Source organism: Hypanus sabinus, chromosome 13, assembly GCF_030144855.1.
Source record: "Hypanus sabinus isolate sHypSab1 chromosome 13, sHypSab1.hap1, whole genome shotgun sequence".
Classification (NCBI taxonomy): Eukaryota; Metazoa; Chordata; class Chondrichthyes; order Myliobatiformes; family Dasyatidae; genus Hypanus; species Hypanus sabinus.
Window position 1 is genome coordinate 20077200 of NC_082718.1, and position 17208 is coordinate 20094407.

The 17208-nt window shown below is 44.9% G+C and overlaps 1 protein-coding gene across 1 annotated transcript in view; it reads right to left on the reverse strand.

The window, feature by feature from the left end:
* The window catches only part of LOC132403692 (voltage-dependent calcium channel subunit alpha-2/delta-1), a 728052-nt gene that overhangs the window by 142007 nt on the left and 568837 nt on the right, over positions 1 to 17208 (reverse strand). Inside the window, exon 18 of the mRNA XM_059987267.1 lies at positions 1855 to 1923. Coding sequence (XP_059843250.1) covers positions 1855 to 1923 — 69 coding nt within the window. The remainder of the gene's footprint in view (positions 1 to 1854; positions 1924 to 17208) is intronic.

Consider the following 17208-nt stretch of genomic DNA (forward strand, 5'->3'; position numbering starts at 1 on the left):
GAGAATAAGGGGTAGGTCATATAGGACAGAGTTCAGGAAAAACTTCTTCTCCCAGAGAGTTGTGGGGGTCTGGAATGCACTGCCTCGGAAGGCAGTGGAGGCCAATTCTCTGGATGCTTTCAAGAAGGAGCTAGATAGGTATCTTATGGATAGGGGAATCAAGGGATATGGGGACAAGGCAGGAACCGGGTATTGATAGTAGATGATCAGCCATGATCTCAACATGGCAGTGCAGGCTTGAAGGGCCGAATGGTCTACTTCTGCACCTATTGTCTATTAATAACAATTATTTTATTTGATAACTTTAGTCAACTATTATAGCTTGTTTTTCTCTTGCTTCTTGATGTCTATTAGCAGTTGGCTGAAGAAACAAGAGAGTTTTTCAGCCATTCTGAGCTCAGTTGGATTGATCAATGCTCGGCTAACCATTTAACATCAAACAAGCAGAGTCGCTGACATTCGTACTGACAGCTCCAAATATATTTGGATGATGCAAGCTATTAAGCGTACAGCAACAGCACAGACTCGCTCTCTGCCCAGGTTAAAGTATGAAATTTGTTGCTTTATAGCTGCAGTACTGTGCAAAAGCATAAAATTACTAGAAATAAATAAAATAGTGCAAAAATGCTATACAGTGCAATAAAAGAGACATGGAAATCTGAAGACATTCTGGAAGAGCCCCATTATTATTCCACTGGGACCAACATATTGATCAATCATGAAGAGGATATGCCAGTGGCTCTACTTCGTTAGGGGTTTGAGGAAATTAGTACTGTCACAAAAGACTCTTGCAAATGTTTACAGATGTATGGTGGAGAGCGTTTTGTCTGGTTGCATCCCAGGCTGGTATGGAGGTTCAAGTGCACAGGACTGCAAGAGGCTGCAGAAAGTTATAGACTAAGCCAGTTTCATTATGGGCACTACCTTCTCCATCATCGAGGACATCTTCAAGTGGCAAACGTTACTAAAGCCCATCATTTGGAATGAGCCTTTTTCCTTCGGTATTATCATCAGGGAGGAAGCACAGCAGCCTGAAGACTTACGCTCAATATTTCAGAAGCAGCCTCTTCGCCTTTGCCATTTTTGCACTGATTTATTGCATTTGTAATTTTCTGTCTTTGTACTGCTGCTGTGAAACAATTTTCACATCATACAAGACGGCGATAATAAACCCGATTCAGATTCTGATAGCAGACAGAGGCGGCAGAATTCTCTAAAGCTCTCCATGAGTGGCAGGGTAGGGAATGTGAAAAGGCAGGGGAAGATAAAAACAAAGTGTTGTCAAGAATGGTGATCCAGCGTCTTGAGTTTTGGTTACATTGTGATGGAACCTGTGAGAATGTATTGAGGAGGCATTCTGTACTTTGTCCCTAAAGGTCTGAGCGGTGATATAACATAATGGCCGTTTAAACTGAGGATAAATTAGGAGATCCATTACAAAGATATAAAAGAGAGAGCTGAAGGGATTGAACAAATATGACCTAGGCTCTTTCTCAACCAATCATATTATCAGAGTGGTATTGATTCATTGTAAAATCTGCAATTGTGAAAAATGTCCTTCAATTCCAGGCAGAGTTCAAAGACTGCAGCCAATCTCTCTGGTAGTACGTGTTCAAGATAATATCTGATAGCAAGCAATACAAAGCTGTTGTTAATAATAAGGTGAAAATTCCAACAATCTTCAGTAGAACCTCTACTTCAAAACAATCCAGAGTTTTGTAGGAAACAGTTCCACAATAATTCATAAAAGCCTTGATGAAAAGCCAATAAAAATTGCAGATATGTGAAGAGCAATAACTGTTTATTGCTCAGATTTAAGGCAAACAACACCAGACTCTCCAACTTAAAACATACCTGGTTCCCACTGGCATCTTTAGTTAAGTTGAAGACCGGCAGAGTTCCTGTGATAACAAGACCGAGTTCCTATTGTAACGGTAAAGTGACAGGTACATATAGAGAGACAGGAACATATGACACACAGATGCACATAAAAACAGCAACAGGTTAGAATAACTGTGGAAATAAACTAATTTAAAACATTTTAATCAATTTCAAATTAACTATAATCTCAACTTCCAATGATAGCAATTTATCTGGAAAAAGACAACCATTCAAGTATTCAATTCTAAAAACACATCATAAGCCGGATTAATTCATTTTTAATTTGAGTTTCACTGATGAAGTGCTCCCCCCCCCCCACCTTCTCTGTGCATCAGGTACTGCTTCTTAATGTTTTTTAAATTGCATTCTTTCAGGTTTCTTGCTTTGTTGGCTGCCTGTAAGCAAACAAATCTCAGGGTTGCATAATGTATACACTCCTTGATAATAAATGTACTTTGAAACTTTGAAGTGCAGCTTTGATTTAACCAGGCTGCACTGCACAAATACAAATACAAGGAGGAGACAAGTCATCTTAAACAGCTGTACAATTAATTTAAACCAAATTCTTTCATGAACAGCAAGAGAGGAAACAAAAATCATCACTGGGCTTTGCAGTAATTCTTGTTATGAACTATGAACTGAGTTGTTTGCCTTAATAAATTGGCAGCATTCAATGCCAAGATTCTTAGAAAATTTTCAGCTGATGAAAACACTAGAGAACTCTGATGTCTGAGTGCTACCAAAAGAGCTAAGGGTGACAGGACAGCAGGCGTTGAAAAATCCAAGTATGCAACTTAATTTTTCCAGCATTTAAAGAACTGGAAGTGTTCAGAAGGTCAAACAGCAATGCAAAAATAAGAAAATAATTTATTACGATTTTTCCACTTGTATCAGTTCAATGCACTGATGTGATGTAATGATCTGCAAGGATGTCAATGTTTTCAATGCGTCTTAGTACATTTAACAATAATAAATACATTTGCCAAACATATTTTAGGTTGTACAAAGATATAGATATGGAGAGCACAGGGCACACTGTGATGTGGTGCAGAACAAAGTGGTCAAAATAAGAATTATTTTAAAAACTGACAGAAACAAAAGAGAAATAAACAAATGGAAACAGAGGTACAGCCATGTTTGTTCAGAGAAGAAAAGCTCGGCTTCTTTGAAATTACTAAATTCTACGTTCACTTCAAAGTGAGACCTCTGACCACCTCCCTCTCTGAGGTGAAACATTTAGACTTTTTAAAATTTATGATTCTATTTGCTTTGAAGAGCAGGACTTATAATTACACAGACTTCACACCAACATCCAGGGCTTGCAAAGTATCCAAACAAAAAAATGGATTGCTGTTTCCTCAGTTTATGCTACAGAAATACAAGATGGTGAAGACAGGAGGGCTGAGGAAGAGAGGAGTGCAGGAGCCGGAGACAAAAGGACCCCATTCTGATTCTGTCATTGTCCTCCTATGTTCCAACAATTCCCAACACAAGCTGAAAGGACGGCAGCCCATTTCCACCCGAGTATGTTATACCCTTTTGGGCTTAAAATTGAACTTAATAATAGAACATACAACATAGAATAGTGCAGCACATTACAGGCCCTTCAGCCCACAATGTTGTGCTGACCCTCAAACCCTGCCTCTCATATAACCCCCTCCCACCTTAAATTCCTCCATATTCCTTAATAATTTCAGGAAACCACATCTCTTTTCACATATGTGGCTATCATTCTCTCTTTCAATATTCCCTTTCTTTTCCTCTAAATGCTGTTTTCAAAGTAATTGTAACATAGACAGCACTCAATCACAGGCATTTCAGTTGTCTCCATTCCCCCGGCTCCCGAGTCTTCAAAATTAAAATACACTTGACTTCCTACTAGTCCAGTTTCAATGAAGGGTACCAACCCAAAATGTTAACTATTTTTCTCCCCATTGGTGCTGCCTAAATTTCTGGGTGCTTGCAGTAGCTTCTATTTTAGTTTTGAATTTGAAGTTTCTTGCTTCACCTTAAGTGCCAATGTTAGTTATGACCACGAGCACATGGAGGTCAGTGGCTTTAATCCAATAAACACATTTACAGTTCATTAGGAGTTTGCAAAGATTTAGTATGTCACCAAGGACACCAGCCAACTTCTACAGATATACCACGGAGAGCATTCTAACTGGCTGCATCACCGTCTGGTATCGGGGAACAACTGCACAGGAAGGATCAAAATAAGCTGCAGAAAGCTGTAAACTTAACTCCATCATGGGCACTAGCCTCTCCAGCATCGAGGACATCTTCAAGGAGCGATGCTTCAAAGCAAAACGTCATCCATCATTAAGGACCTCTATCACCCAAGACCCCATTCCTAACATCAGGGAGGAGGTACAGTAACCTGAAGGCACACACTCAATAATTCAGAAATATCTTCTTCCCTGCTGCCATCAGAATTCTGAATGGACACTGAACCCATGAACACTACCTCACTACTTTTTTTTTAACTTTGTATTTTTGCACTATTCATATTTTATTTACATACACGCACATACACATATAATACTGTATATAAAACACACACACACACTGAAATTCACATTTGTCCTCTCTACTATGCATAGCAATATACTACTGCCGCAAAGACAACAAGTTTGATGACCTTTGCTGGTGATATTAAACCTGATTCTGAACAAACACATGAGATACCGTTCAATCAGCATGGTGTGGACATGGATCTGTTTTCAGAATGCAATTTCCTTTCCAAATGTGTATCTTCCTGTTTCTTGAGTGTATCTCTGTCACTACTGCTCTACAACCAGGTTGCGGGAATAACAAACGACCTTTTACAATTTCAGCTCCTGTTTTTCACCCTCACCTCACAAAAGACCTCTGCCCACCACACTCTAATGTAAAGCAGTTGCAGTTACTAACATTTCTGGTTTAATTTGCCTTGGGAGGTGATTGTAAAATCCTGAACAAATGTGATTTTAGGATATAGAAATGTGCCTCTACAAAGAACAGGACTTATAATTACAAAGACTTCACACCAACATTTACCATCGCCAAACCCAGAAGGAAATATTTACAATACACCACCACTTTATGAAGGGGTTGTGTTCCAAGAAATCCATATATAACCCAATCTTCCACAATACTAACCTTTGATAAAAGATGACAAACATCTTATATTTATTTTTCCCCACCTGAAGTTTGAGACAGCAATTTTTTTTATTCAATGTTTTTTGTTAGCAATTTGTGAATTCCCCAAGGGTGAATTACCATTACCCAAGCTGCAATAATGCAGGGGTACACTAGATAATCAAATTTACCTCCGAAGAAAATGTTGCAGTCTAATTATGGGAGGTTTCTATTTGTTCAGAAAATCTGTCTTGGGTGGCAGGGTGGAGATAAGTCTGTACCAAAGGAGGAGCTAGGCACTCCTTCCTCCCACTAGCCTGCAGGTCACCCTGAGGGAAGGTGCAGCACCTTCTTAGCAACCCCCCTTACTCCCCACTCTGACTTGGGTCATGTGAAGCTACAGGAGCAGGTGCTGGATGGTCAAATGAGCAGCCGGGTCATATCACAAATCCTGGTTATGCACTCGCTGGCACCAGGCAGACAATCTCTGAGGGGTATTGATAATGGCTTGGGTCACCCATCTTGAAAATACACCGCCCAGAAGAAAGCAATGGCAAACCACTTCTGTAGAAAAATTCACCCAGAACAATCATGGTCATGGAAAGACCATGATCACCCACGTTACATGACATAGTACATAACAAACGGACAAATCTGCCTTTAAAAAAAGTGGGAAAGGAGGTGAAATGAACAAGATTTCAAAGAGTATGTTTAAGACTTCTGTTTGATTGAGAGCTCAACAAAAATAGATATCCGGACCAGTTTGACTAATGGAAAGGAAATCGGGGGAAAGGGAAAGGGAGGGTGGTGCAATAACAGTCAAAAGAAAGTGCATAATTGGTAATTGAGAGACACCTGCAAAATAAAATCAACCGATCTATTTTATTTTGAAAGACAAGTGTAAAATAAAATTAAGCTGATTTATTTTTTGGAATGAGAGTGGGACAAGATGAGGGAACTGGTTAAGATATAACTTGACAAGATGAGAAAACTAGAGGGCATAGGTTTAAGGTGAGAGAGGAAAATTTTAAAGGGGGGAGGATGCGTTGGACCTGGTTTACATAAACAGTCCTGACACATACCGGGCGGAGCCCTGCCCCCACCTCGGATACTCAGACCACATCTCTGTTATGCTAATCCCAGCATACAGACCGCTCGTCAGGCGCTCCAGACCAGTTCAGAAGCAGGTGAAAACCTGGCCAGCAGGAGCCATCTCTGCTCTTCAAGACTGCTTTGAGCACACTGACTGGCACATGTTCAGGGAGGCTGCAACCGATGGCGACTCTACCAACTTAGAGGAGTACACAGCATCGGTGACCAGCTACATCAGCAAGTGCATTGATGATGTTACTCTGTCCAAGACCATCACTATAGGTGCCAACCAGAAGCCATGGATGACCGCAGAGGTGCGTGCGCTGCTGAGGTCCCGCGACTCCGCCTTCAGAGCAGGTGACAAGGCAGCCCTAACAACAGCGAGGGCCAAACTGTCCCGAGCCATCAGAGGGGCAAAGCGTGTACATGCCCAGCTAATCCACAGTTACTTCCAGGACAGCGGCGACACGCGGCGCATGTGGAAGGGCATCCAGGACATCACCAATTACAAGACAACATCACCTGACTGTGCAGGTGACGCCTCCCTCCCAAATGCGCTGAATACGCCTGGTTTGAGCAGGAAGATGACATGGCGGCGAGGAAGTCCACTCCTCCTACAAATACATAGGTGCTGTGTCCCTCCGTGGTCGACGTGAGAAGAACCTTGTGCAGGGTCAACCCATGGAAGGATGCTGGACCAGACAACATCCCTGGTAGAGTGCTCAGAGGATGTGCAGACCAGCTAGCAGATGTTCTCATTAACATCTTCAACATCTCCCTGAGCAGCGTCACCATTCCAATGTGCTTCAAGGCCGCCACCATCGTCCCCATGCCGAAGAAGTCTTCAGTGTCCTGGCTAAATGACTACAGTCCCGTTGCACTCACATCCATCATCATGAAGTGCTTCGAAAGGCTCATCATGAGGCATATCAAGTCCCTGCTGCCCCTCTCACTGGACCCCCTGCAGTTTGCGTACCTTCCCAACCGCTCAACAGATGACGCCATTGCCATCACCCTCCACCTGGCCCTAACCACCTGGACAAAAAAGACACGTATGTTCAGATGCTGTTCATAGACTTCAGCTCAGCATTCAACTCAATCATCCCCCAGAATCTGATTGAAAAGCTGAGCCTACAGGGCCTGAATACCTTCTTCTGCAACTGGATCCTAGACTTCCTGACTGGGAGACCTCAGTCAGTCCAGATCGGAAGCAGCATCTCCAACACCATCACACTGAGCACAGGGTCCCCCATGGCTGTGTGCTCAGTCCACTGCTGTTCACTCTGCTGACCCACGACTGTGCTGCAACACACAGCTCAAACCACATCAGCAAGATCGCCAATGACATGACCGTGGTGGGTCTCATCAGCAAGAACAAGGAGTCAGCTTACAGAGAGGAGGGGCAGCGGCTAACGGACTGGTGCAGAGCCAACAACCTGTCTCTGAATGTGAACAAAACAAAAGAGATGGTTGTTGACTTCAGGAGGGCATGGAACGACCACTCCCCGCTGAACATCGACAGCTCCTTGGTAGAGATCGTTAAGAGCACCAAATTTCTTGGTGTTCACCTAGCGGAGAGTCTCACCCGGTCCCTCAACACCAGCTCCATAGCAAAGAAAGCCCAGCTTTCTGCGAAGGCTGAGGAAACTCCACCTCCCACCCTCATCACATTCTACAGGGGTTGTATTGAGAGCATCCTGAGCAGCTGCATCACTGCCTGGTTCGGAAATTGCACCGTCTCGGATCGCAAGACCCTGCAGCGGATAGTAAGGTCAGCTGAGAAGATAATCGGGGTATCTCTTCCCGCCATCACGGACATTTACACTACACGCTGCATCCGCAAAGGAAACAGCATTATGAAGGACCCCACGCACCCCTCATACAATCTCTTCTCCCTCCTGCCATCTTGGAAAAGACACCAAAGCATTTGGGCTCTCACGACCAGACTATGTAACAGTTTCTTCCCCCAAGCTATCAGACTCCTCAATACCCAGTGCCTGGCCTGACACCTTGCCCTATTGTCCTATTTATTATTTATTCTATTTATTATTTATTGTAATGCCTACACTGTCTTGTGCACTTCTTGCAGTTCTGGGTAGGTCTGTAGTCTGATGTAGTTGTTGTGTGATTTTTTTTCTCTGTGTTGTTTTTTAACGTAGTTCAGCCTAGTTTTTGTACTGTGTCATGTAACACCATGGGCCTGAAAAACGTTGTCTCACTTTTACTATGCATTGTACCAGCAGTTATGGTTGAAATGACAATAAAAGTGACTTGACTTGATCCTAGTGGCCAATAGCAGGCAAATAGAATTAATGCCACGTAAACACTGTAGATGGCAGAGGTGAGTTAGGCCAAAAGTCTGGGTTCTGTGCTGGCCGACTCTACGAAGCAATGAAGAGGTAAAATTAAAATTAAAACAAAGGGAACAGTATGAACCATAAAGGAGAGTGTAACATCATAGGCTAATGGCAGAGGCCAGAAAAAAGATGGAGAGTAGAAGTTGAAAGCAGTTCATTAGACTGACAAAAGGGAGGAAGATGTGTTCCACAAGGACCACCTTGTACCATATAGGTTAGGGTTTGAAAGGCAGAATAAGCTCCAAATACGGAAATGGTGCAACAGAAGCAACAGAACGTGGAGTGAGCATGAATAAAAATCAGCAACAACAGTACAATAATAAACCTGCACAATGGTAATTTCAAATGGCAAATCCATAGAAATAAGCCCTTCTGGAAGGAAGGACAATGAAATGAAACATCTTTCCTCTTACGGCAGAATCTGGAACTAATGAGCAGGCTCACTGCTGCAGAGCTCATTTCCTCAGTGGGCAATAGATGCAGATTTCTGAGCAATTTTAAAGCAAGGAGTAGACATTTGATAAGGTGCCAAAGGTTACTGGGATGGACGGGAATGCAGAGTTAACGTGACAATCAGATCAGCTGCGATATTGTTAAAAGGCAGAATGAACCTTGATGGGCGGAGTGGCTTATTTGATGTGTCTCTTTGCCTCACAATAAGCCCACACTTGTGTCTTCCTTTTGAGATTGCCAATACTTGTCAAACGGCCGGGTGAGGGCTGAGGAGAGGCATCTGACTGCCAAAGCATGCAATCATTCAATTTGATACCTCCAGTCACCAGTCAGAGATGGACACTTCACGCGTGGGGATTCACTTGGAAGTTGGATCTACGTATGGTGAGTCACCAAGCACAACGGGACTGCTGCCAGGGCAGAGGGAAGCAGCAGCATGGAGTCTCAAAGAAACTGGAGGTTTCAGATACAGAATAGTTCCAGGAGGCTGTTCAGTCCATCACAGCTTCCCCTATTTTCTAACAGAAAAGTTTTATCACTAAACCCTATGTCACAGCCTTCCAAAGTTCCCCTCACTACACAATTATCCCATTCCCTCTTAAAATTTACCATGGCCCCTGCCTCCATTACATCTTCATACAATAAATTCTAGAGTTGTTCTAGAATAAATTCTAGAGTAAATTCTAGTGGTACATTTTGGAAGGACAAACTCCAAGGCAGAGTACAAAGTAAATGGCAGGATACTTGGTAGTGTGGAGGAGCAGAGGGATCTGGGGGTACATGTCCACAGATCCCTGAAAGTTGCCCTACAGGTAGATAGGGTAGCTAAAAAAGCTTATGGGGTGTTAGCCTTCATAAGTCGAAGGATAGAGTTTAAGAGACGCGATGTAATGATGCAGCTCCATAAAACTCTAGTTAGGCCACACTTGGAGTACTGTGTCCAGTTCTGGTCGCCTCAGTATAGGAAGGATGTGGAAGCATTGGAAAGGGTACAGAGGAGATTTACCAGGACGCTGCCTGGTTTAGAGAGTATGCATTATGATCAGAGATTAAGGGAGCTAGGGCTTTACTCTTTGGAGAGAAGGAGGATGAGAGGAGACATGATAGAGGTGTACAAAATATTAAGAGGAACAGATAGAGTGGACAGCCTGCACCTCTTCCCCAGGGCACCACTGCTCAGCACAAGAGGACATGGCTTTAAGGTAAGGGGAGAGAAGTTCAAGGGGGATATTAGAGGAAGGTTTTTCGCTCAGAGAGTGGTTGGTGCGTGGAATGCACTGCCTGAGTCAGTGGTGGAGGCAATTACACTCGTGAAGTTTAAGAGACTACTAGACAGGTATATGGAGGAATTTAAGGTGGGAGGTTATATGGGAGGCAGGGTTTGAGGGTCGGCACAACATTGTGGGCCAAAGGGCCTGTAATGTGCTGTACTATTCTATGTTCTATGGTCTAGAGTCAACCACAGAGCAGGTTTAAAAAAACATTACTTATGCCTCTTTTCACTCTTTTCCCTTTTGTTTTGTGTATGGCCCCTAGTCCTCAACCTTCAACCAAATAAAACGGATTCCAACCATCCACTCTATGCAGACCCCCCCCCCCACCTTCTGTTTCATATATCGCTAACAAACCAACCCTCAGCCATTCCTGATTTTACTTGGAGATACAGCACAGTAACAGGCCCTTCTGACCCAGTTATACCCGTTACTAATTAACCTACTAACCCATATGAATACAGGAGGAAACTGGAGCAGCGCGAGGAAAACCATACAAGTCACAAGAAGAATGTACAAGCTCCTTACAGACATGTCACTGGTGTTAACAGTAACAGCTTTACGCTAACTGCTATGCTACCATGCTGTCACCCAAGAAAGCAGCTCCTACCTTTCCACAGCATCTTCATCCCAGGGACAATGCTCATCAATATTTATAGTACCTTCTCTGATGCTTTCAACTGGATAAGCAGTGTTTTATAAAGGTTTGGCATACATTCCCAACTTTTATACTTAGTGTCTTTACTGATAAAGAAGAGAACTGTGCAAGCCTTCTCAACCTGCCGTTCTGTTTTCAATGACCGATGGACTCAAGTACTTCTGCTCCTGAACAGAACCCTTAATCCTCTTTTGCTTCTCCATATTCTCCCCACCAAAACGCAACAGCTCGGACTTCCCTGCATTGAATTGCATCTGAACCATTCCAATAAGCTGGTGTTTTCTGCTTGTCTATCACCATTGTTCATAACACTGCCAAGGGCCACCCCAATCCGTAAGGAACACCACAGCACACCATCTTCCATTCCGAAATACGGACGTTAATCAAAACTCAGTGTTGTCTTTTAGCAAACTAACAATGCTCCTTCCTGCTTTGTGTTACAAATTTATAAACATGTTATCCACCATCTTATCAAACATTCTGTAAATCTATGTTCAAGATATTGATTAGATGATTTTCATTAACATCCTTACCACATTGAACAATCCTATGAAACTAATTTGAATTTAACTTATCCTGTTTCCTTAATGTGACCATAAAGCCTGTTGAAACAAGATCAGATCAATTATTACTCATTGAATGCACATCATAGAAGTAGACGGCTCAACCCAAGTGGCTTTCTGCTAATAGTTTTCCCCAAAGCCCTTCGTCACCTGCTTTCATATAGCCCTTCTAGAAAAATCCTGTCATAATAAACCCAAGCCCATTCTTTTCTCAACCATGTACTTAAACTCAATGTCCTCTTCATTCGGTACCTCGTGTACAATAAGCAGGATAGCTTGAGTTGTTGTATCTTGTTGGGAACAATGTGGCAAAGTGAAAAGAGAATTAAGGCTTTTTAATTCTAAAAGCTCTTCTATCACTGAAGTTAAACAGTCTGGCCTGTAGTTGCTGGGCTCTAGCAGTGTCAGAAAGTATCCCTACAGCAGATAGCTGCACAGCTACATATGAAAAATCAGGGATATCAATATATCTGCTGAAAAATCTGTGTCCAGTGCTACTGAGCATGGAGTTGTCAGCACAAACCTTTAAAGGGATTCAAGCCCTATTCTGTTCAAAATCACTAAGTACTTTATAACGACAAGTATAGCAAATAAGTAATTGAGGAAAAATAGATTAGATGCATTTAGGAAAACATATACACTTTATTACATACACCAGCTCGTTAATGCAAATATCAGCCAATCATGAGCCAGCAAGTCAATGCATAAAAGCATGCAGACATGATCAAGAGGTTCAGATCAAATGTCAGAATGAGGAAGAAATGTGATCCAAGTGACTTTGACCATGGAATGACTGTTGGTGCCAGATGGGGTGGTGCGAGTATCTCTGAAACTGCTGATCTCCTGAGATTTTCACACGGTTTACAGAGAATGGTGTTGAAAACAAAAACACATCCAGTAAGTGAAGATTCTATGGGTGAAAACACCTTGTTGATCATGTCAGAGAAGAATGGCCAGGCTGGTTCAAGCTGACAGGAAGGTGACAGTAACTCATAACCAACTGTTGCAACAGTGGTGTGTAGAAGAGTATCTCTGAATGCATAACACATTGAACCTTGAAGTGGGTGGGCACCAGCAGCAGAAGACCATGAACATCCACTCAGTGGCCACGTCTCTAGGCACAGGAGGTAACTAATAAAGTGGCCACTGAGTTCAAGTACATGTTCAAGAAAAGAATGATCTTGATTTTTTTTTCCCTGATAGGATTGTTCTAGAAGGACTATATGAAAATGGGTCTCAAAAGACTTTGGGGGAAATTATTAGCAGAAAGCCGCTTGGGTTGAATCAACTATGATGTGGTTTTAATGAGTGAAATTGATCCGAATTTGTTTTAACAATGCAGTTCCTTGAACATATTGCAAACATATTCATTAGTGTACTGAGTGTACTTTCCTATCCCCAGCTTATTACCCCTTATTATCTTCAGCAGAATTTACCTCCATTCTAACATCGTTCTTTCAGTATCAGTCGCCATGGTTCTGATTGAATATCCCTGCAGGTTTTGATGATATGTTAATTGATAATCCCAGGAGTTTCATCTCACCTTAAATATTTCTTTTTTTTTAAACTGATGCGTGTGAATTCCTTAAATGGAAATTACAAGAATTTTATAGGTTTACGTGCACAATTCCCGAGGTCATTAACGGGCAGTGGCATGTTTGCTGATAATTCAGCCGCAGCACATTTGGAGATAATACCTACAAATTCTGACAGCTGCAGTAAACCAGAGAAGTGCCAATGCTTTGCCAATGTCTGCATAAAAGGCAACAATCACATGGGATAAACTTTCTTTCAAGACTTTTGAAATGTTAATTGGAATGACTCATTTTAATTTTTGTAAGTGACAGAATGGTATTTCTGCAAAGTAAAATGGTCCCTAATTCCCTCTCCAATATGGTAGAGTGAGCGAGGTCATTCACTCGAGCTGCACAGTTTAAGATTGGAAAGGCTGCCAATCCTCTGATAAATTTTATTTAGAATTAATATCAAAGATGTCCTACATTTAAAATATTAATGAAAGGAGTGGCTAGGTCAGTAGAAATAGAAACTACTTTTAAATGTGACACTGCTTTTAAGTTACAGCACTGAAGCTATTAACTTAGGCTACCAGCTCATAAAAAAATCAATAAATGTCCAGGTTATAAATATTGTAGCCATTTCAAAAGATGAATCTAAAACTCAATAGTAGTGCCACAACATGACTTCAGCTTTTAATCTAGTATTTCTAAATGTAAACACCATTATATCACTCTGCTATCTGTTTCTTCAAAAGAAAAACATCTTTGGCTTCATTATCATATCTATACCTTGTTATTCTGATAACCCAACCAGGGGTTGAGAACTCACCATTTGAGATTATGACCTGCTTAAAGGAAATTTTTGATACTTCTGTATACAACCAATAAATAAAAAAAACTTTGTTATTGGTCTTGTCAGCACATTGATTTTCACTTCCTCTTGGCTTTAAAACTCTCAGATAAAATACCTTTGTTGGCCGGTGAAAGTTTCTGGGTGGCGAGTCTCTACCAAAGGAGGTGCAACGTCTCCTCCCCTCCACCAGCCTGCAAGTTACCCTTGGGCAAGGTCTAGTACCCCCCTCTGATCAGGATCACATGAAGCTATGGAAGCAGCTGTTGGATGGTCATACGAGCCGCTGGTGCATATCACAAGTTCTGGTTATGTGACCACTGACGTCAGGCAGACAACCTCTGAAAAGTATTGATAATGGCTAGGGTCTCCATCTTGCCCAGAAGGCGACAATGGCAAACCACTTCTGTAAGACAATTTGCCCAGAACACTCATGGTCAATGAGACCATCGTCATACGTGTCATAAATCACGGCACATAATTATTCCCTTATTAGGGAGAGAGGGAGAGAGAGAGGGGGGGAGAGAGAGAGGGGGGGGAGAGGGGGAGGGGGAGGGACTGTCGTATGTTGAATACCGGGTGAACTAGTAGTCTTTAGGGGTTCTGCAAGTCTGTGTCTTTCTTGATGCTTTGCTGCACACTTGAGTGCTCGGTGGGGGGGGGGTGCCGATGCTTTTTGCTGGTGGGGGAGAGGGATTGTTGCTTTGCTGCTGCTTGTGCATGGGAAGCGGGAGCTGGGGGTGTACTTTGCGGTTCTAACACTGTCCAGGACTGCTGCGGGTTCTTCCTCTTGCCCCCTTGGAGCTGGTATGAACTCTCCCAGGATGGCCAGGGGTGCGCCGTACACCAACTCGGCCAATGAGGCGTGCTGATCCTCTTTAGACACCGTGTGAATTCCAAGCAGGACCCAGGGAAGCTCGTCCACCCAGTTAGGTCCTCTCAGGCGGGCCATAAGAGCTGACTTCAAGTGACAATGGAAGCATTCCACTAGTCCGTTCGACAGTGGGTGGTAGGCAGTTGTGAGGTGCAGCTGCATTCCTAACAGGCTGGCCACAGCCGACCACAGGCTGGAGGTGAACTGGGCACCTCTGTCGAAGGTACTGTGGGCCGGTACCCCAAAGCGGGACACCCAGGTGGTGATCAGTGCCCGGGGGCAGGAATTGGCAGATGTGTTGGTGAGCGGGACTGCCTCTGGCCACCTCGTGAACCGGTCTACCATAGTTAGGAGGTACCGCGCTCCTTGGGACACTGGTAGGGGGCCCACGATATCCACATGAATGTGGTCGAACCTCCGGTGGGTGGGTTTGAACTGCTGCGGTGGGGCTTTAGTGTGCCACTGCACCTTGGCTGTTCGGCACTGCACACACGTTCTGGCCCATTCACTGACCTGCTTGCGAAGTCCGTGCCATGCGAACTTGCTGGAGACTAGCTGGACGGTTGTCCTGATAGATGGGTGTGCCAAACCGTGTATGGAGTCGAAAACTCGCCGCCTCCAGGCTGCCGGGAGGATGGGGCGAGGTTGGCCGGTAGCCACGTAGCACAGGAGGGTCCTCTCACCTGGGCCTATGAGAAAGTCCTGCAGCTGCAAACCCGAGACTGTGGTCCTTTAGCTGGGCATCTCGTCGTCTGCCTGCTGCGCCTCCGCCAGTGCCGCATAGTCCACCCCCAGGGACAGGGCCTGGACAGCTGGTCTGGAGAGTGCGTCCGCCACGACGTTGTCCTTTCCCGAGACATGCTGGATATCCGTCGTGTACTCCAAGATGTAGGACAGATGTCGCTGCTGGCAAGCCAACCAGGGATCAGACACCTTCGTGAACACGAAGGTCAACAGTTTGTGGTCCATGAACGGCCTTCTAAGAAGTACCTGAAATGCCGGATTGCCAGATACAATGCCAACAGCTCCTGGTCAAAAGCATTGTACTTGCGTTCAGGTGGTCGTAGGTGCTTGCTGAAGAACGCCAGGGGTTGCCAGAGCCCCTCGATGAGCTGCTCCAGCACCCCACCGACTGCCGTGTCAGATGCATCCACCATGAGTGCGGTAGGAACGTCCGTTCTGGGGTGCACCAGCATCACGGCATCTGCCAAGGCTTCCTTGGCATTAACGAAAGCGGCCGCGGCCTCCTCGTCCCAAGTAATGTCCTTGCCTTTACCCAACATTAGGGTGTACAAAGGGCGCATGATACGGGCTGCTGAGGGGAGGAAACGGTGGTAGAAGTTCACCATACCAACGAACTCCTGCAGACCTTTGACCGTGTTGGGCCGGGCAAAGTGGCGGATCGCGTCTACTTTGGCGGGCAGAGGTGTTGCCCTGTCTTTGATAATCCTGTGGCCCAGGAAGTCGATGGTATCGAGACCAAACTGGCATTTGGCCGGGTTGATCATGAGGCCAAAATCACTCAGGTGGGAGTAGAGCTGGCGGAGGTGGGACAGATGCTCCTGACGACAGCTGCTGGCTATAAGGATGTCATCCAAATAGATGAACGCAAAGTCCAGGCTGCGTCCCACCACATCCATTAGCCGCTGGAACGTCTGCACAGCATTCTTCAGGATGAGCAGCATTCGGAGGAACTCGAACAAGCCAAACGGGGTGATGAGTGCTGTTTTGGGGATGTCTTCAGGGTGCACCGGTATTTGATGGTATCCTCGGACGAGGTCTACTTTGGAAAAGATTCTTGCCCCTTGCAGGTTTGCTGCAAAGTCCTGTATGTGCAGCACGGGGTAGCAGTCTGGAGTGGTAGCCTCGTTTAGTCTGCGGTAGTCGCCGCATGGTCTCCAACCCCCGGCTGCTTTGGGCACCATGTGCAGGGGGGAGGCCCTGGGCTGTCGGACCTCCATACGATCCCCAATTCCTCCATCCTCTTGAACTCCTCCTTCGCCAGGCGGAGCTTTTCCGGGGGGAGCCTTCATGCACGGGCATGGAGGGGTGGTCCCTGGGTTGGAATGTGGTGCTGTACCCCGTGTCTGGGCACAGCTGTCATGAACTGTGGTGCCAGAATCGATGGAAAGTCTGCCAGGATTCTGGTGAATTCGTTGTCCGACAGCATGATGGAGTCCAGGTGTGGGGCCGGCAACTTGGCTTCATCCAGGGAGAACATCTGGAAAGTCTTGGCATGTACCAGTCTTTTCCCTTGCAAGTCGACCAGCAGGCTGTGAGCTCGCAAGAAGTCCGCCCCCAGGAGTGGTTGGGCCAGTGTGAAGTCCCACGTGAACCGGCTGGCGCTGAACTGCAGCTGCACTGTGCGGGTGCCGTAGGTCCGTATCGTGCTGCTGTTTGTGGCCCTCAGGGTGGGTCCTGGCTTCCTGTTGCGGGTGTCGTACCCCGTCGGGGGCAAGACGCTGATCTCCGCTCCAGTGTTGACCAAGAAGTGGCGTCCCGACTGTTTGTCCCAGACGTACAAGAGGCTGTCCTGGTGGCCAGCCACCATAGTCATTAGCGGTAGCTGGCC